The sequence below is a fragment of the Leptopilina heterotoma genome, unplaced genomic scaffold, assembly GCF_015476425.1.
Source record: "Leptopilina heterotoma isolate Lh14 unplaced genomic scaffold, ASM1547642v1 Lhet_411, whole genome shotgun sequence".
Classification (NCBI taxonomy): domain Eukaryota; kingdom Metazoa; phylum Arthropoda; class Insecta; order Hymenoptera; family Figitidae; genus Leptopilina; species Leptopilina heterotoma.
Genome location: NW_025111072.1, coordinates 336,265 through 357,264, shown reverse-complemented (window position 1 = coordinate 357,264; position 21,000 = coordinate 336,265). Strand labels below are relative to the sequence as shown.

Here is a 21,000-nt window from a genome sequence, read left to right as displayed (position 1 = left end):
GCTTGAAGTGTTTTCAAAACTTCAAACACGTTTTTCTCGAAATAACGTTTTTCAAAACGGTGGGCAGTCTAGCTAGAACAGTTTTCATCGGATTCACTTCGGACAAAGTGTTTTTTTATCGTCATTTACTAATTCTTTCGAGTACATAGCGGATTTTTTTTTGGTTTCTTTGTTTTTTGGCAACAGATTTTTTGACAAATTTTCGCCTTAAAAATCGACTTTTTACTTCAAGCAACTGCCAAATGCACCAAAATTAATATTTTTAAAATATCCTATGTACTCGAAAGCTAAATCTATCTCAGATTCAGAAAACTTTGAATTTTTGATTTAGATTAAACGGTCTAACCGAAATCTTGCCCAACGATTTGCTCTGCAGAGAAAGGAGACCAACTTCGGCGCCCTCTATAGGCAACAAATTTAAACTTTTTTTACGTATAAATATATTTTTGTAAACTTAAAAAGTTAAGAAATAAATCCCTCAAAACCAAATTTTGTTTACTTTATTCCCGTGTCTTGAAAAAATTCATGAAAAACAGGTTCAAAAGAGGCCTCAAAGGTGTCACTCCCCCTTAATTTATTAGTATGTAAGATTCCTTCAAAATTCCTAGAACATTATATATACTAGAACCAAAACGGCGCGCGTCGCGCGCCCACTCCTAATCATTTGAGACAAAAAAAACCTTAATTTAAGAACACAACAATTATGCAATATTATTTCACTAATTGTGTTCATAATATGTAAATTACAAAGTAAAAACAATACAGATTTTTTTCATCAGTTTATTATAACTTTTATTATATTTTTACTTATATTATACCCTACCAGTCAAAATTGAGAGACCACATGATAAGGTGAATAAAAACAGTTTAAAACATAAAATGTATGCAAACTATAATTTTGTTCTTTCTGTTTCTTGAATGATGTTACAATTTTGAAAAGTTTAAGGTCTTTTAAAAGTCTTTATGCCAATATTTTATTTAGTTATTTTTAAAAAATCGTAATTTTCAAAGTTTTACAAGAACTTTAATTACTTCTAAAACAATGAACGCTTTTTAATGATTTTTTATGCTTATTTTAAAAGTGATTTTCTAATGAATGAAAAGCACTTATAGGCATTAACGTGTAATGTTTTTCCTAGAAGATGCATGCCGTCAAAGTTAGATAAAAAAATTCCTGAACTTTGAAATAATTTTTTTGTTTTGAAAACTATTGTAGAAAATATAAAAAATATAAAAAGAAATATAAAACATGGTGTGGTGTAGATTTTTCAAGGTAGTTTAATAAAAACATATGTTTGTATTTTAAAAATTATTTTTCTGGTAATAATATTGTTTAAAAGCTTTTAACTTTTTTAATCCAAGTTTGACAACCTGCATTTTCTAAAAAAAAATTACACGTTAATGCCTATAAGTATTTTTCATTCTATAGAAAATCACCTTTAAAATGCGCCTAAGATCATTAAAAATCGTTCATTATTTTAGAAGTTATTAAAATTTTTGAAAAACATTTAAAATGACGATTTTTTAAAAATATCTAAATAAAATATTGGCCAAATAACTTCTGAAAGATTTGTTCTATTCAAAAATTTATCATCTTTTACAACATAAAAAAATTTATTTTACATACATTATATGTTTTAAAATGTTTTGCAAAAAGGAACCAAAATGCTTCGAATTTGAAAGCCGTAAAAGACGTTGTTATTTAAAAAATTTGCGATTTAAAATAATGTTCCGCCACTGCCGACGCTTTTTAATGTCGGTGGTCGCGGGACATTATTGTAATTCGGTGACAGCAATTTATTTTTGAAGACAAACACTACCGGTCAAAATTGAGAGACCACCCATTTTCAGGTGATTGAAAAACATTTTAAAACATAAAATGTATGGAAACTAAAATATTTTTATTTTTTGTTAATCCTTTTTTTAATTCAATTATCGGAAGAGTGATAAATGAGACAATGTTACATTAGTTGTGCAACGTTTCGGTGTCTTGGTTTGACACCATCTTCAGGCTACTTTATTAAACAATGAAAATTATTTTTTTAATATAAAATTTTACAAATAAAACTAAACTTAAGATTTTTACAAAAAACTAAAAATTAAGTTAACACAAAATTAATATCTACCTGGTCATTTCGCAAAATTATTTTTAAAAAAATTATTTAAATAAATAATTTGTTATATTTGTATAATTGTATAATTTAAATTATTTATTTAAATAATTTTTTTAAAAATAATTTTGCGAAATGACCAGGTAGATATTAATTTTGTGTTAACTTAATTTTTAGTTTTTTGTAAAAATCTTAAGTAAATTCTTATTTGTAAAATTTTATATTAAAAAAATAATTTTCATTGTTTCATAAAGTGGCCTGATGATGGTGTCAAACCAAGGCACCGAAACGTTGCACAACTAATGTAACATTGTTTCATTTATCACTCTTCCGATAATCGAATTCAAAAAAGAATTAACAAACTTTAACAACGGAAGAAAAAAATCATCTATATATTTTTATTTTTTGAAAGATGATAAAATTTTTAAAAGAACAAGATCTTTTAAAAGTCATTTGGCCAATATTTTATTTAGATATTTTTAAAAAATAGTCATTTTCAATGTGTTACAAAAATTTGAACGACTTCTAAAATAATGAACGCTTTTTAATGATCTTAGGCTTATTTTAAAGGTCATTTGCAACACTATAAAAATTACTTATAGGCCTTAACGTGTAATTTTTTTCTTAGAAAATACAGGCCGTAAAACTTGGACAAAAAAAATTTTAAAAATTTGGAATAATTTTTCTGTACAAAAAACTATTTTAGAAAATATATGAAACATTATATAATGTAGATTTTTCAAGAATATTTAATAAAAAAATACGTTTGAATTTTAAAAATTATTATTATGTTAATAAAAATGTTTCAAATTTTTTATATTTTTTTGGTTCACGTTTGACGGCCTGCAGTTTCTAAGAAAAAAATTACACGTTAATGACTATACTTATAAGTTATTCTTATAGTGTAGCAAATGACCTTTAAAATAAGCCTAAGATCATTAGAAAGCGTTCATTATTTTAGAAGTTATTCAAATTTTTGTAAAACATTGAAAATTACGATTTTTTAAAAATATCTAAATGAATTATTGGCCAAACGACTTCTGTTCAAAATTTTATCATCTTTAAAAAAGTGAACAGAAAAAAATTGTAGTTTCAATAAATTTTATGTTTTAAAACGATTTTCATTCGCCTGAAAATGGGTAGTCTCTCAATTTTGACCGGTAGTGTATGCTATCTATATTATGTAAATTTGCAAAAGACAGTTTGACTTGTTTGCCTTTATAGATGCAGACTAAATATTCATGAAAATATGTGTGATACACTAAAAAAATAAAGAGTGTTCCGCTACTACCGACACTTCACTACTTAATATTTATTTGTCACAACTCTCTTGCTAAATTCGTAATGGTACAGCCCACTATAACTCTTCTCTCCGTGTATGTAATAATAATATTTAACATTAAGATATCTATTGGTAAATTAATATTAATATTTATTTATTTAGTATATTATTTATATTGGTTGTAAAATTCATATACAAATAAAGTAAAATTTAGAAAAAAAACTTTCATAACAATTTTGAAAATTATTATACAAAATAAAATGCTTTGAATTTGAAAAAGCTGAAAGTGAACAATAAATATTTCTGAATCTGAATCATATTTAGTAATTTTGTAATTAAATTTTTCTTATTATATTTATTTAAATAATATATTATTGATAACAAATGTCATTTGAAATAATAATATTAATAAATAATTTTAATTTTATTATAATTTTGTTACTGAAGTTATGAGTTGAATTAGTAATAAAAATGCTTTTAAATGTATTTTTTAAATTATAAACTGAAAGGAATACTTTAAAACCAATTGTATGTATATAATGATTATGAAAAGTGTGCAAAAAGCTCGAAGCTCGATCAAGATTCTTCAAGCTTTTCATTTTTCGAGCCGAGCCTAATCAGTTAGCCGAGCTGTGTAAAAAGCTAGAATAATTTCGAGTACTTGAATTTTTTCGGGCTCTTGAGTAAATTCGAGTTCTAGAGAAGATTTATATAATCTTCGCATATATTACAATTAGCAAATTGAAATACACTTTGAAATTGAAGATTTGTTTACTTTATTGATTCAGTAATTCGCATAAATTTGAAATTTTCTACTTATTAATAGTTTTGTTTAGTCATTTAAAAGCACGAATCCATTCGAGTACTCGATACATCGAGCCGGTTCGAGCTCGGCTCGGCAATTCGAGCTTTTTGCACACCTCTAATGATTATATTATGTATATTATGTATATTATGCATACGAGCGGATATTTTCCATTTCTAAGCGTTATATAAAATAATAAAATTGGGTCAGAATTTCTCAAACGGATCACCTAAAACTAAAAAATTTTCTGTTTGAACCAAAATAGTTTTTTTTTACTCTTAATATGCTTAAGAAAAATCCCTGAAAGTATTAAGCCAAAAAATTTTTTTTTAACGTCCTAACAAAAAAATTCAAATTGTATTCTATTCCTTAAAATTCTCCGAGTGTAAAATCGTTTCGTAAAAAATAAGCCTCAATTAGGAAAAAAGTTATTAATTAAAAACTGCAGCTGTGTAGAGCTTTATATGACGTTAAACTCGCCCCGCGCACATTGGCATTTTTTACAATTTACTGTTTAAAATTGTCTGGAACCTACAAATTTTATCGGATTTTCATAAGCTTGGTCTTAAATTAAAGGGGATAAAATTTCTAAGAGATCCCTCTAAACCAATTTTTGAATTTTAAAATGTTTATATTTGTTTTGTTATTCAAAGTTAACAATGTACAATTTATGTTTATTTAAGTAATCTATGTCGATTTTGGTAAAAAGTTATTTTGAATTTAATAATTACCATTGTTAACCACCAGACAAATAATAATCTATAATACAATTTATTTAAACTGTTGCAAACAATGTTAATTAACAAATAGATAACTATGGTTCTTTTTTATAAAAAAAAAATTTTTTTGCAGACAAATTTATGTTTTTTTAAGTAATCTATGTTGATTTTAGTAAAAAATGATTTAAAATTTAAAAATTATTATTGTTATTGACAATTATTATGAACAATAATCAACTTTCTTTGACATTTGTGAACATTTTAGGCATTTTTTAAACATAAAATGTTTATATAATATTTACATTCTTTCAAATACTTTAAAAATTTATTAGCACAAACAATTACATTTGTTATAAACAAATTATTTAATTTTTAAATAAATAAATGGCTTATTTATGCAAAAAGAAAAATTATTTTTCGTATTTTAACGAGATTAAAGTCATGTAAAGCTCTACTTCATTATTGATAACTATATTATTGTTCATATAATTGTTAATAACAATGGTAATTATTAAATTAAAAATAATTTTTTACCAAAATCGACATAGATTACTTAATTAAACATAAATTTGTCTGCAAAAGAAAAAAAAATTTTATAAAAAAAATTTCTATTTGTTAATTTACATTATTTGCAACAATTTAAATAAATTGTATTATACATTATTATTTATCTGGTAGTCATGCTGGACTAATTTAAATTGATTCCAATCATCTCCAATGAAAAAATAAAAAAATAAACATGATTTTTTCTAAAAATATTGTAAATTGTTAACTTTGAATAACAAAAAAATATAAACAATTTAGAATTCAAAAATTGGTTTAGAGGGAACTTTTAGAAATTTTATCCCCTTTAATTTAAGGCCAAGTCCATGAAAATCCGATAAAATTTGTAGGTTTCAGACAATTTTAAACAGTAAGTTGTAAAAAATGCCAATGTGCGCGGGGCGAGTTTAACGTCATATAAAGCTCTACACAGCTGCAGTTTTTAAATAATAACTTTTTTCCTAATTGAGGCTAATTTTTTTTCGAAACGGTTTTACACTCGGAGACATTTAAGGAATAGAATACAATTTTAATTTTTTTGTTAGGACGTGAAGAACATATTTGTTTATTAACATTTTATAAACAAATTATATAAAAAATTTAAAAACAAAAAAAATATTCACATAGTGCAATTCAAGACGAAAAAAATCCATATTTTAATTTTAAAATCCGTCAACTCGAACTCAAGAAAAAAATTTGTTAATTTAGCAGTACTAAAAAATTCAATTGTTAATAACTTTTACAAAAAAAATTTTTTTGGCTTAATATTTTCAGGGATTCTTCTTAACCATATTAAGAGTAAAAAGAAACTATTTTGGTTCAAAAAGAAAATTTTTTAGTTTTAGGTGATCCGTTTGAGAAATTCTGACCCAATTACTATTTAATTTGGCTTTTGCAACATTGATTGAAGATTAAACGCCAATCTTCAACAAAGACTGAGCGTCAGGTTGAAATCGTCGATACATTTATAGACTGAAGCAGCCTTGCTTCGGCCGTCTCACCCAGCCTCAATCAAGCTTCGTAAAGCCTAAAATCACGGTCAATCCTCACCTGGGAATAAATTAAAATTGTTATTACAGTAGAGTAGTACCGACAGAAGTGGGCCACACTTTGGTTTTCATGCTTTAGAATATTTAGAAATTAACATTTTTGAACACTTTTTGCGTTTATTTGTACTGAAAAGAGTTACCTAACTTTAGGCAAACACACATTATAAATTTTTTAATTTTAACATATTGTTTAACATTGTTATGCAAAAAAAGAGAACTTTGCGATATCATGATTTTGTAGACAGAAGTGGGCCACCTAAGTTTTTCATCTAAAATAATAAAAAGAATCAAGCACTATAATTGTTTATGTTAAATGATTAATTTTTTCAATAAATAGTATTGTAAAACTAAGCACAAGAAGTATGTTCCGAAATTATATTAATTTTTATTTGATTTATAACATAAAGTAATTTGTCGTAGTCAATGAGTTCAAAGCCAGTCGGTTTAGCCTTTCTTGGTGGCATGATTGCTAAAAAATTCAAATTAATTCATAGAACCACTTCATTAGTTTATACAAAATCACTAAATGTCAAATCGGAACGTAAATGCAGTGGCCCACTCCTGTTTTCAGAAAATGGCCCACTTCTGTCCACAAGCATAATTTGACGAGAAATAACGTGGCCATAACACCTCGCGACAATATGAAACAGTCTCTTTAAATTTTTTAATGTTAGGTCTGATACTATAATAAAGGCTACTTGCCCGATTGAATTCTATGAATACCTTATGTAAACAACAATAACTTTTACAATGAGAAAAAAAAAGTAGATAATTTAGGCACTAATTGCTGGAGAACATAATTGTACGTCGCACTCTTTAATGACCAACTGAAAATCGACCTTCTGTTGATAACAAAAGAAAAAAAAATTCGGTTAACAGATATGTAACTTGTAAAACCAAAAACGGCGGGTGGTCCACTTCTGTCAATGCTACTCTATTATATATGAATTTAATAATTAAATTTATGATTTTATTATTATAATTGTAAAATATCATCTGTATCTTTTCTATTTAACACATTCACAATTCACAAAACCAATTTTGAACTGTTCATCTGATCACCCTAAGGATTTTTTAAAAATATAGTTTAAACACTGTAAAATAAGTCTGCATACTTTAAAATCCTTATAAAAAATATTAAACAATATAGATAAGAAGCTTTTCGTAAAAAAACGTGGGGTCAGAATGACCCCATGTGTTCTCCGAGGGCTAGTGTGGAATCAGTAGTAAATAGTGAAACTATGACGTTACGGTACAGATACTTGACGAATTCTCTACGGGCTACTAAAACATTTTTTTATTCATTTAAAGCACTCCACTTTTTGTCAATTGTTAATTTAATAATTAATAATATTAACAAATAAACAAATTATTTCCAAAATTTAAATTTTTAAAGCATTTACCAAAAATGGTCTCTCTCCAAATTTTTTCTCTTTCAAACTATACTTATTCTTTATATGAATCCAATCACATTTTAATAAATACATTAATTGAGTTGTATTTAGGTAGGTAATGAGATGCAGATGCCGGTTCCTTCATCATTTAATGATATCACAACTTCCAAACATTTAAGAGATCACATTGGTTCTGTTTGGTACAAGAGAAGTTTTTACGTACCAATTTCATGGCATGAACAACGAGTTTTCTTAACATTTGGATCTGTAAATTATCTTGCACAAGTAGTAAGTATTTTCAATACATATTTGGATATATGTTGTGTATAACTGCACTACTCTTAATTCTGTAAATTAAGATGTAGAGAAACATTGAATCTCCACAAACTTTTTAGAAACTTTATACAACTCAGGCGTATTTAATTATGGTCACTTTATCTACCTGTACAAGCGCATACTAAGTTCCCCCTTATAACCCAGCGGTCAATAAAAAAACACTATAGCCCTAGGGCGATAAAGTGTACATTATTGACTGCTCACAGTTCAATTAAGTACTCTTTATCCCCCTAGGGCAATAATGGTTATTTTATTGACCAGCTGGGTTATATGGGAGAACATAGAATGCACCGACACAGGTAGCATAGAGTAGGGGAGACTGGGGTAAGCCCACGCACAGGGTAAACCCGCTCACTAGCGATTTAACGCGATGAACTCAACTTAAGATATGAGGTATCAGAAAAAAAACGTTTTTTGGATTGTTACATCCCTATATATTTTAAAATTTTATAAATTTAGTAATTTAGTTAAATAATCAATTAAATAAATGTCATAAATGTAATATTCAAACAATGTCTAAGGACATAGTTCAAAATATTACATTTCCTTTTACGAATCCTAAATTAAAAGCATAAAATAGAAATCATAATGAAATACTATAATATTTCATTCACATGATTCATTATCACGTATTATTACTCATGTGAATGAAAGAGTAAGGTAGATCAACGAACTATGTCTTTACGACAAGTGTCAAGCCATGAATGAAAGAGATGACGCATGAATGGAAAAATGATAAAAGAATAAATGTAATTTCTATAAAAATTACTTTAAATTAATAAGAATAATTATTTTATCAATCCATACAACATTCAATCATTGATAATCATCGTTTATCATCAGACTATTGATTTGAATTCATCAAATCGATAGTCAAAAATCGATTGATCGAATCGACAATCGATGGTCAATTCGATTATTGAACTGAAAACACTTATTAATGTTTGAATTCAATGAATATTGGAACAAGTAATGATTATATGTTTAATTACACTCGAATCTTGTTATAACGAATCTCGTTACAACGTTCTCTCGTTACAACGAACATTAAAACTCTCGATACAACGACACAAAAAACACGAACGAATTTAAGAATTTAATTTAACCAAAATTTTGGTTAACTCAAAAAAAACGACTAAGTTAATCAACCCTTAACTTTATTTAACCTAAAGAATCTAGTGATGTGATTATTATTAAAAATTCTTACTTTTTCTTTAAACTGATTCCAAAATGCAGAAACTTTTAATATAAATGAACATACTTTACGAAATTTTTTACACGTATTTGACGTTTTGTTCTGTTAATCACAGATAAATTCATGTGTTTGAATATAACGTGAAGTAGGATTCCTCCTTCCGTCGTAATATCGAGATTTTGAAGTCCCGAGATCGTCGTTATAACGAGAATCGAGTGTAATTAATAGAAAGAAGCTAGAGTAGAATAGAAAGAGATCATATTACAATCGTACGTGCCTAAAACAGTACATGTTGTACGTGACCAAAACGGTGCATGTTATACGTGTCTAAATCAGCGTGTGGTCAAAGCACCTAAAACAAAATGCTTTCACCATTTAACATCCCTAAAATGCATTAGATTCGATAGTATATAAGCTGCTGTAAGAATCAGAGCAATTGTCAAAAGTTCCGGTGTAGTTCAGTGCGGACAGTATCATTGTAGAGCGACCCTTCGGTTAAACGCGAATTATTGTATTCTTTCCCATAAAAAGGTGCAAGTTAGATTATTTATCACTTAGAAACAAGTTTCTTTCCCCTAAAAAGGTGCAAGACAAATAATTTAACACTTAGAATTGATAATTCTGTTATTTTAACTGTCGTATTTGCGATTAATAATTAATAGTATAAGTTTAATTAATTCTTTCCATAAAGGTGCAAGTTATATTATTTGTCACTTAGAAACAAGTTTCTTTCCCCTAAAAAGGTGCAAGATAAATAATTTAACACTTAGAAGACGTGAAACTGTTAATTTAGCGCAAAAACTGTTATAAAGTTGTGATTATTACACAAGTGCAATAAAACAAACTTTTAGTTTCATTCAATTGAAACGAATTCAAACCAAGAAAACCAATTATAACAACCCTTCGATAATCTCGTCAACAAATCTGTAATTAAACGTAAGTAACGATTTGTAACAATTGTAACTTTCAGAATATTATAAACAATAAATTAAATAAAAGGAATATTTATCTTGTTAGTAACGCAAAACCCGTAGTTTTGACAAGTGATCACGATCCCATATTAAAAATAAAGATCAGGCTTTACCAACCTGATTAATCAGCTAACTGGTTTTAACTCTTGCTCGGAACGTAACATGGATTTTTAAGTTTTTCGATCATTATTTTTGAGTCTTAATTTATTTGGCAAATTTTTTTGTTGCTATTGGATGTCCTTCTTCTAAGTACATGTATAGTTTTATCTTATTTCAAAAAGATTTAGTTCAATTTATTCTAAAATGTGAGGAATACACTCGGGGTAAAGTCGCTCACGTGAAGTCGGGGTAAACCCGCTTACTTAGTTTTTAATTTAAAATTTAGAGTAAAATAATTTCACGTATTATATTTTAACAATAACACTATTTATGACTTGTTAAAACCAAAATTGTAACTACATTTCATTTTCTCTTAATAAAATAGAACATTATTTAAATCCATATTTGTAATTCATGAAACCTATATTCATTATTTATTAAACCAATTTGTTGTTTATAGAATTGCTTATAGAACTCATAGTTTATCAATAATAAATCACACTTAAGACGTGAATAAGACGATTTTTAATATTTAAAAAATAAAATTGTTTTGTCTTGAAAAGATAAAGTGAGCGGGTTTACCCTGGAAAATTGTAATTTTGAAATTTGGTACATGTGTATTAAAAAGTTTTTCTAAGTAAAACTAAAAAAGATAAATCAAAAACTCTTTTTTATTTTTTTAGTAGAAATCATAAGCTTTCAAACGATATAAATTAACTTGGATTTAGAGAATAATTTCCTAGATTTTTACCGATCTGAAAAAAAGTGAGCGGGTTTACCCCAGTCTCCCCTAACCATAATACGCCTTTGTTGTACATATAAAGTAAAGTTTGCAACATGGGAGGTAACCTCGTTAGTTGCATAATGTACTATTATACCTGCCTACATCAAATTATTATAAACTCTTATCAATTAATAAATGTGTATGTACAGACTTATTATTTGCATCAGGGATTAGTAAATCGAATCGTGCCTTGAATATTGCTTGCGAGATTCTACACAATATTCCCGCGTTCCATTGCACGACCCTTCTCACAAATTTTATTTGTGTCATTCCTTGGCGCGGCACGAATTATCAAGCGTTCTTTGTGTCGTGCCTACTATCCGTTCATTTAATCCTGGCCCCTCTAGTTTTCGGTGAATAACTTCGCGAAAAAAAGTCGCTAATAAAAACGAAAAAAAGCATAAGAAAGACAATTTTATTCCGAACAAGTTGATATAAATTTCATTATTGCAAGTCAAATAGTGTTGATAACACGATAAGAAAATGGTAAAAAAACACGGAAAAAACGACCAATTTATCATTGCTGACTTTGAGCCCGTACAATTTAAAGAAAAATGGTTAGAAACTGAAACAAAAAATCAGGTGTTTCACCATTAATTCTTCCTAAATGATATTATTAAAACGAAAGTTTAAAATGTTAATTAGTTTAATGCATAAAGTGAAAAAATTAAAAAAATGCTATCTAAACTTCCAACAGTCGCATAAATTCGAATTTTAGCTTAAAGTGCGTAAAAAATTCACACATATTATATTTAAATTTTCAAAGTTTTAAACAAATTACGAAAAAATTTTAATGAAAAAATTTTTTTAACCATTTTTTTTCGAATCAGAAGGCCTCGAGTGAAAATGAGTCTCCCATTGTTGACGGTCGTTTTTTCCGTGTTTTTTTACTATTTTCTTATCGTGTTATCAACACTATTTGACTTGCAATAATGAAATTTATATCAACTTGTTCGGAATAAAATTGTCTTTCTTATGCTTTTTTTCATTTTTATTAGCGATTTTTTTTCAACACGAATATTCGTGTCCGTGTCAGTCTTTGCTTTGCAGTATGGTTATACTTCAGGGTTGGTTACGTTAATGTAGTTTTTAAAATAGATTAATCTATTTCTGTACTTGGATTAATTTAACAAATGGTAATATTTAAAAAAAAATTTAATTAGATTAAATAATTTTTAATTCCTCAGTAGAAATGGTTTACATAAATAATAAATAAAGAAAAAATAATAGTATCTAATTTAAGAAAAATATTACAGAAAGTAAGAATTATTTTCATTAAACTAACTGAATATAATGATTGAATTTTAGTTATATTTTTATAGAAATAGTAGTAATTATAACATTTATAATATTTCTAACTATTTAATATATATTTTTACTTCCTCATAGAGGAAGTATTGTAATAACAAAATTTTTCGAGTTCGATTTTTTGACATATCTTTATGTTATTTGACCTCAGGAGTTCAAAAATGACATTTTTAAAAAATGGCATTCCGTATGTGTGTGTGTGTGTAAACATAACATTTTCATAAATATCTCGAAATCATGAAGAGCTTTTGGGTTCAATTTTTTTTAAATTGTAGATCTCACCTGTGGACATAAAGTGAGAGTACTTTCTGATATATTAATAAAGTTTAACTAAATTTCTTTTGATTTTTAATTTTGCAAAAAAACGTTTTTTGCCCATAACTTTAAAAAAATGGTAGGACACCTATAAATGTTTTTCCATAATTTTGTAGAGTTTTTTAGACGCATCTTTTAAGTCCTAATTGAAAATTTTTCGTCCATATTAACCGGAGTTATTAAACTTTTAAAAATAAAAAATTTTGGAAAATAAGACTTTTTTGAAAATTTTGTTGAAAAACGTAAAAGTCACTTTAAAATTATTGTTATCAACTCGCAGAGCATTAAAAAACGCTTCGATTGACCTATTTTTGAACCTAATTCGATAATAAATTTCGAAATTATTGGTATTTTAAAAACCAAAAATTGTGAAAAATGACATTTTCTAAACTTTTTTGTTTGAAAATTTTTATTTAACTATTAAATTATTGTAACTATCTTGTAGGGTATTTAAAAATACATTGATTGTCTCAAAAATCCATCACTTTTACCATATTTATAAAAAGTTATTTATATATTTCTATTATTTTTATCTCCATGAGGAAGTAAAGTGTTCATGAAATGAGCACCAAAATTATAAAAAAAATATACAACTTGGCAGCGGTTTTATAGTTAGTTTTTATTTCGAACTTGGACTGTAAAAAAATTTTTAGGAAAATTCACCAAAATCTTGGTGACGCAATTTTAACCAAAGAAGGTAAATTTCCACCAAGAAAACTTGGGTTATTTTCCCCAAGATAACTAGAGGAAATTTCCCTTTAAAATCTTGTGGAATTTTTCCTTTATAATCTTGGGGAATTTTCTCCAAAAAATGGAGGAATTTTCCCTTAGAAGTCTTGGGGAATTTTCACCAAAAACTCGAGGAAATTTCCCTTTAAAATCTTGTGGAATCTTCCCTAAAAAACTGGATGAAATTTTCCGTTAAAATCTTGTGGAATTTTCCCTTAAAAATCTTATGGAATTTTCTCTTTGTAACAGTCAGGAATTTTCCCTTAAAAATCTTCAGTAATTTTCCGTCTTAAATCATTGAGATATTTTGACTATAAAATCTGAGTGAATTTTCCCTGCAATATCTTGAGGAATTTTTCCTTTGAAACCCATGTCAATTTTCATTTTGAAAGCTTGATGAATTTTTCACAATTAGGAAAATTTATTAGTAGTAATGAAAAATCTCAAACAAATTTTCAAAATACTTTTTATTATATTCCTGTATGTGAGCAAAAATATTTTGAAAATACTAAAAATAAAGAAAAATTTAGAATTATGTTAATTAAAAGTATTTCCACTGAACTTTACGACATTTTCAATCAATTTATTTGCTTTTGGATCACATATAGGCTTCGGATAATTCTTAGTTTTCCGTTTATTGCCTTCAGGGCAATAAACCAGTATGTTGATGTCCAACAACATACTGCAAAAATAAACCTTTTTTTATATTATACAATTGACATAAAAATACTTAAAAATTTTATTTAACAACAATATATTGACCAAAAACTTTGATTGTAGTAGAAACTGGTTTTTGACTTTGTTTAAATTCAATATTATTTTACATTTATCTTTACATATTTAATTGAAAAAAGTTTAAATTTTTTTATTTTAATTAAAATATTAAAAATACTCATTTTAATTTGAAGTGAAACATTCGACTTTTTTAACCAAAGATGTATTTGAATAAATAGAAAAATAAAAATAGATAAGAACAAGAAACAGAAAAATTATACAAAATTAATAAAAAATATTTACTGCTAAATAAATTGGACTAAAAAACTTACGTTTGTTACTTGTGCAGTCTGCGACGTCATAATTTAATGTTTTGCGTTTCCTACTATTTGGCTTTATATATCTAAGAAGTTGTAAATAGAGCATTAATAGTTTTATTTTATAATTCAAATTTTGAAAACTGTTTTAATGTTACATCTAAAATATTTAATTTATACTTACTTTATTCTTTCATAAATACGTGTTTTTAATGGATCTACTCCATCCGAAAAAATCTCCATTTCATTGTCATTTTTCCATTTGGTATGCTCAAAGGATCTTGGAAAACGTGCTACAGTTTCTTTAGCTACTCTTGTCGAATCTTTGAATTCAATAGCTTTAATTTCCATCATATAATCAGCCAAATATCTTTTTAGTTGCATTGTTTGTGAGACAGGATTATTTGAAATGTTCTTAAAACCTAAAGGTGTTATTTTTTCCCAAACCATAGGAGATATGTAGTTTCCAGTTGCCGTCAAATGTTTGGATGAAGGAGTTGAATCTCTAGAAATGTCACCAGGAGTTGAGGAAATTTCATTTTCTACAATAATAAAAATGTGTTTATTATTAGATTATAAATATGTCTTGTGAATATCATTTTCATAGAATTTCAAAGAAGTAAAAATTGTTACCACTTAAAACATCAGTATTAGTTGCATCATTTTGAAGAATAGTTATAGAAGGTGAAACTGCAGACTCCCAAACTTCATTTGTAGGAAGTATCATAAATTTTGAAGGATGAGCTTTGACCTACGTTGACATACTTTTAAAGCCTTGAAACTCTGCTCCATCTTTATCCAGAACAAACTGCAAGGCATAATTTGATTAAATAAGCAAAATTTTGGTTATATATAAAAATATTATACTATAATAAATGTATTTTGATGATAACATTATTTTTCATTAGGAAAAAAATATAAATGTATATACCTTGTAAATCTGATTCGAATCAAGATTTATAGCCTGACAAGATTCGGAAACTAATTCATCGAAGTTGGAACATGCTACCACAGTTGTTTTATCTCCTTTTCTATCAGTGATTTTAAAAACTAGTTCCATATCGTCTCTGTGAATGTAATAGTAAGTTATTAATTGCATTTCTTAATAATTTGTATGGAAGATTTTTAAACTGTTACTCACTGTCAATATAAAAACCAATTGGATTATTTTACTTTTGCCATACAGACAGTTATAAGCGTAAACGTAAATTACGTAAATAAGCATACGTAAATTATATGTAAGTATTAAATAATTTCTTTTAATTTTATTAAAATTTTAAAAACGAATGTGAGTTAATAAACCTATAACTAAAACTATAATGATTTTAAAAGTTTGATCTATGATGTAGTATTTTCTACATAGATGTGAAGTATGTCATTAAGTTTTTAATTGCAATACATTCGTATCGTAAGCAGTTATCCAGCCTATATAGTCGTAGTTGATGTTGAAATGTAGTTTTTAAAATTTCTAAAACAACAAAGTACAAACATCCTTTTTCATCGCACAATATAATTGCAATTCTTCCCATTTCGACATTTTCCAGATAGGCTGTTTGTCGAACAGCTACAATACCTCCTTTTTGTAGTTATATCCTTTTAATTCAACACTTGCACATTCAGTAAATAGTGAATTTATTTCAGCATTAAATATTGCTTGTTGTATCTCTGTTGAATAACGGAAATTAAAAAAATTGGTCTCTTCATTTAGACGCAGTTCGCACCTCAATCCTGCTCCTGAACGTAAAAGGCTTTGGAACTTTCAAACCGTTATGTAAATAATTTTTTAACAGGACCTAATTGAAGTATCACTTCTGGGTAGTGTGTTAAATAGTGATGTTTTGGACGTAGTTTAATTGTTGGAAACAATTTTTTTCTTAATGTTAGGTATTTATTTATTATATCTGCTAAATAGCGTATAAATGACAAATGAATTTGTGGTGCACAAACAATTTCAACTATCTCGGAAAGTTTCAAAAAATATTCCCATACTTCATCATTCGTATCAATTTTATATCCTATAAAAAAGAAAGAAGCCGGATTAAGGTAAGAGGTTGCCACGCGTTACCTACAATTATTATTTTTTTTATATACTGGGAGGTTTATCTCTTTGATCAGTGGGACTGTATTTAAAAGTTTCTATCTTCGAATTTAAAAACTCGTAAGTGAACCAACCTTTAGAAACAAAATAATCTAAAATTAAGCTTAAATCATATGCTGAAATTCCTTTCAGTAAGTCATGCTCCATGAACGGTGGTAGTCCTGAACGCATTGAGATAAGAAGTAACAGTTCTTTTTTTATAAGAATACGGTATGTAATCTTTCCTATGTAGGGGAGAGTGGGACAAATGCACTAGGTTTAAATTTATCGATGTATATTTTTTTAATTAAGCAATTAATTTATGCCGTCTTTGTTTTCCATTATTCTAAAACTAATCAACAATAAATTTTAATAATTTCTATTTAGTACATTGTAATTATAAATACATTATTTAATGAAATTTAAAAATAATGCCTTTGCCCCGCACGCAGGGCAGCGACGTTTTCGCTTATATTTCTAAAAAAAAAGCGTTTATAAGCCTTAAAAAAATTAACAAGTGATATTTATTAGTATCATATTTACGAAACATAAGGTTAACAACATAATTATTATTAAAAGAATTAAACTATTTAAATAAAACAAGTTGTTCATTTCATGACCATTTAGCTTCCTCAACATATAAAATATAAATTCGTGACGTAATTCACTTACAAAATTTTAGCAAACTCCATCTAAACATATGTATAATTTTATGATAGAATAATCATTTAAAAATATTAATATTAAATAAATTATGAAAAAATACAAAATTTGAATTTTTTGTGAAATAGAAAAATTTCTATTAATTTTATAAATTTTGATAAAAAATATACTTTGTATACATCAATCGATTCGTTTTCTTGTCAGGAATGTAATTTTGAGAATAATTAATTAAAATATTAACAAATAAAAAAATTATTTACAAAAATACAAAAAAAATTTTTTTTGAATTTTAAAAAAATTGTATAAAAAATTTTTTTTTAGATATTTTTGAAAATCCTTGTGTCAGATTTTAGGTATTAATGACTGCAATAAACCTGCAAAATTTCAAGACAATCCATCAAAATTTGTTTGAGATAATTTGTACACAATTTTTGTGACATACACACACACACATACATCTGGACATTTGCTCAGAATTGAATATACATATGTTATAGATGAAAATGAGTCCATATAACCTTCTTTTGAAAAATTGAAAATCGTCACGAATGCAAAGCTTCCTTATGAGGAAGCAAAATAAAAACTCTTAGTGAATTTAACCTTATATTGTGAATTAATAAATAGAAAATTCGAATATTCAATTGTTTTTAACCAAATTATTTTCAATATTGCTTTTACCCACATAAAAAACTTTTTTTTACTTTAAATTTCAAATATTTAGATACAAAATTAAACTAAAACACCACGCCAGTTGTGTAGAGAAATATTTAATTTATTTACATGTTATGTTTTTAAAAATTAAATACTTAAACTCATGTTTTAAAAAATAAGAGTTTGTTCAGTAAAATAATCATTTCATCTTTGCAAAACAATTATTTTGTTGTATTTCTTAAAATATTTGATATTTTTAGGTTTTTCTTTTTTTAATCAATTGGTCTGATTGCATTGAAACTAAATTTTTAATACCAATTGGAATAGACAGAAAATAAAGGAGATATTTTAAAAAACGTCTTTGCCCCACTCTCCCTTACTTCATTATTGTCAACATTATCATCTTCCTCTTCTTCATAAATTCCATTTTATTCATAAACTTTATCTTTGACTACAACTATTTCTTCTTTAGTAGTCTGACTATTATTATCAAATTGTTTTGGTATTTCTTGTTCTTGTTGACATCTGTCACATTTATCAAATACAAATTCTTTTCGAGTAATAAGACAAAATCTGCAGAAATATTTAGAAGTATTAAAATTTTCTTGATAGCCGCCTAATCAATGAGCTCCTAAATTATCATTTGCCATGAAAATTACACAGCTAGAATTTTATGCTTTTTACGTGACGATTCAATAGGATTTACTACTTTAAAACTATCTGTGTAAAGTATGATCAAAAGAGCTTCAGGATTTTCTAAAAAATATGGATTGGATTTGAACATTAATTCATCTGTGAAGTCTTTAAGAATTTAGGTATCATTTTAAGGTGTTTTTAAATTAATATCAAAAGATTTATTTTTAAATAAAGCGTTTAATGTTTCAATAATCGGCACATAATGAAAGTGGGCTTTTTTAGCACTCGAATTTTTCCTAAAGATACAAGTTCTGGTTTTACATATGTAAAGTGTTTCTTATAAAACTTTCTTCTTTTATAAATTGTTTCGAAGTTCGACTTGCAAATTTGCAGTGGATCAGTTGAGAAAACTGCGTCAACAATTTCATCTGTTACATAATTTTCATTTAACAGCGATAATTGATTCTTTAAGTTGTAACAGTGTCAAAATTGAAGACACTTTTTAAGTCCTCGACCTTGACGTGGACGTGAAGCCCCCTTTTTATATATATTTTCCTTTGGATAAAATGTTATTTTTTAGAAGGGGTAAAATCAATCTATGTAATTTTGATAAACACTTACTGTTAAAATTATTATTATTTTCATAAAAAAATCTATCTCAAAAGGATCCGAGAGTATTTCCGAAAGTAAGAAAGAACTGATTACTGCTGTATTGTTTTTATTTTTTGTTTAAGCCTATTAGATGCGACGAAAGTAGCGCAACGAAACCAATAAGGACTCTCAGAAGGAGCGAGCAGGGTTCAGGAAGCAGTCTTGAGGACGAATATTAAATAATGCAGCCAAAAGTTCTATCACAAGAACTATTATTATTAAACAAAAATTTGTTTTATTGTTTATGTTTATAAAATTAATTTTATTGCGTTATTGCAATGCTCCAGGCTCATTACGTGATAATTTAGTGTCACTAGTCCAAGATTAGCTGTTTTCCTTAAATTAATATTAAGACTAATATTAAGTCGCGCCTGCAAGGCTGCAACCCATTAGTCGTTACTCGTAGATGTATTAATCTACATTTATCGACAGGGTGGCTGTTGAGTAAGAGCCGCGTCTAATAGGCGAAAAGAACGAGCAGCCGAGGGGCGCTCGTTCTTCACGTTTTGCACGTCAAAGACGACGGACTTATTTTTAAAGAAAGATTCTTTTGTTTTCGTTTTGTTTTAATTTGAGGCATTGGCCGGAAAGTAAAAGGAAAAATTATTAAGGAGGAATATTTGAATATTTAGTTATGGCGGTAAGTCAGAGCCTTGATTTTTAAAAACTAATAATTAAAAAGAAATTCATTTGTTTTTATGCTCTCGCATCCATGAGGGAATTTCGAGATTTTGTTTCTTTTATGTAATTTCTAAACTTTTTCTAAATGATAATAAATGTGATTCTGTGTTAATTTAAAAATATATATGTTTGTACTTATTTATCAATGGTCACCACTCGAATTCACGTCCAGCCGGAATATAAATTATATTTTCTGATTTCACTAATCAAGATTTAAATCGTGTAAATTTTATAAATATGGCCTTTAATTATTTGTATATATATATATGTTATACAAATAATTATTAAATTGCCAGGCGCTCATAAATCGCGAGCAGCCTTTATAATTTGTCAATTTGTTTGAGGTTAACCCGAGACTTCGATTTCCAAAAAGGAGTTATTTTCATTTCTAATTAAATATAAGAATTGACAAGCTATAAAGTTTTCTTTTAAAACATTCAGTCTAAATTAAAAAGTTGGGCTAAATTGATTTCAAAAAGGTTGTTACAAATATGATCATTTATAGAATGACTGGAATTGATATGAATCTCATTTGTATTAATGTTTTGATCTGCTAAACTTGTATCTGGATGGTTTTGTTGATCAAAACATTGAGCTTTTTCAACATTTTGCATAAGAATTAACTCAGTTGAAGTAGTAAGCGATGAACTTTTATGCCTTGACAAGTGACTAGTGAAGGAACTAACATTAGAATATTTTTTTATCCCTCATGCACAAAAATGGCGCTTTTAGATAGCTGACGACAGAGAGTAAAGTCACTCATTTGTTCGACAATATGAAAATGGCGTCCATTTTCTCCCATGTGCAAAAGTAACAGTTGATCCCATGCGTTATTTTTGCCCAAGTGAGAAAAAAATCCAGATGTTTACCTTGTATAAAAAGTTCTCAAGACTCGTGGTAATGATGTATACGTGAAATGGCTTGGATTCGATAGCTCACACATTAGTTGGAAAAAAAATCTGATATGTAA

At 27.0% G+C, this 21,000-nt stretch overlaps 1 protein-coding gene across 6 annotated transcripts in view; it reads left to right on the top strand.

The window, feature by feature from the left end:
• The window catches only part of LOC122506360 (beta-glucuronidase-like), a 623,628-nt gene that overhangs the window by 287,520 nt on the left and 315,108 nt on the right, over positions 1-21,000 (top strand). For all 6 annotated transcript variants that reach the window (XM_043618482.1, XM_043618483.1, XM_043618484.1 and 3 more), the window contains one exon: positions 8,015-8,191. In XM_043618482.1, the coding sequence (XP_043474417.1) occupies positions 8,015-8,191 (177 nt within the window). The remainder of the gene's footprint in view (positions 1-8,014; positions 8,192-21,000) is intronic.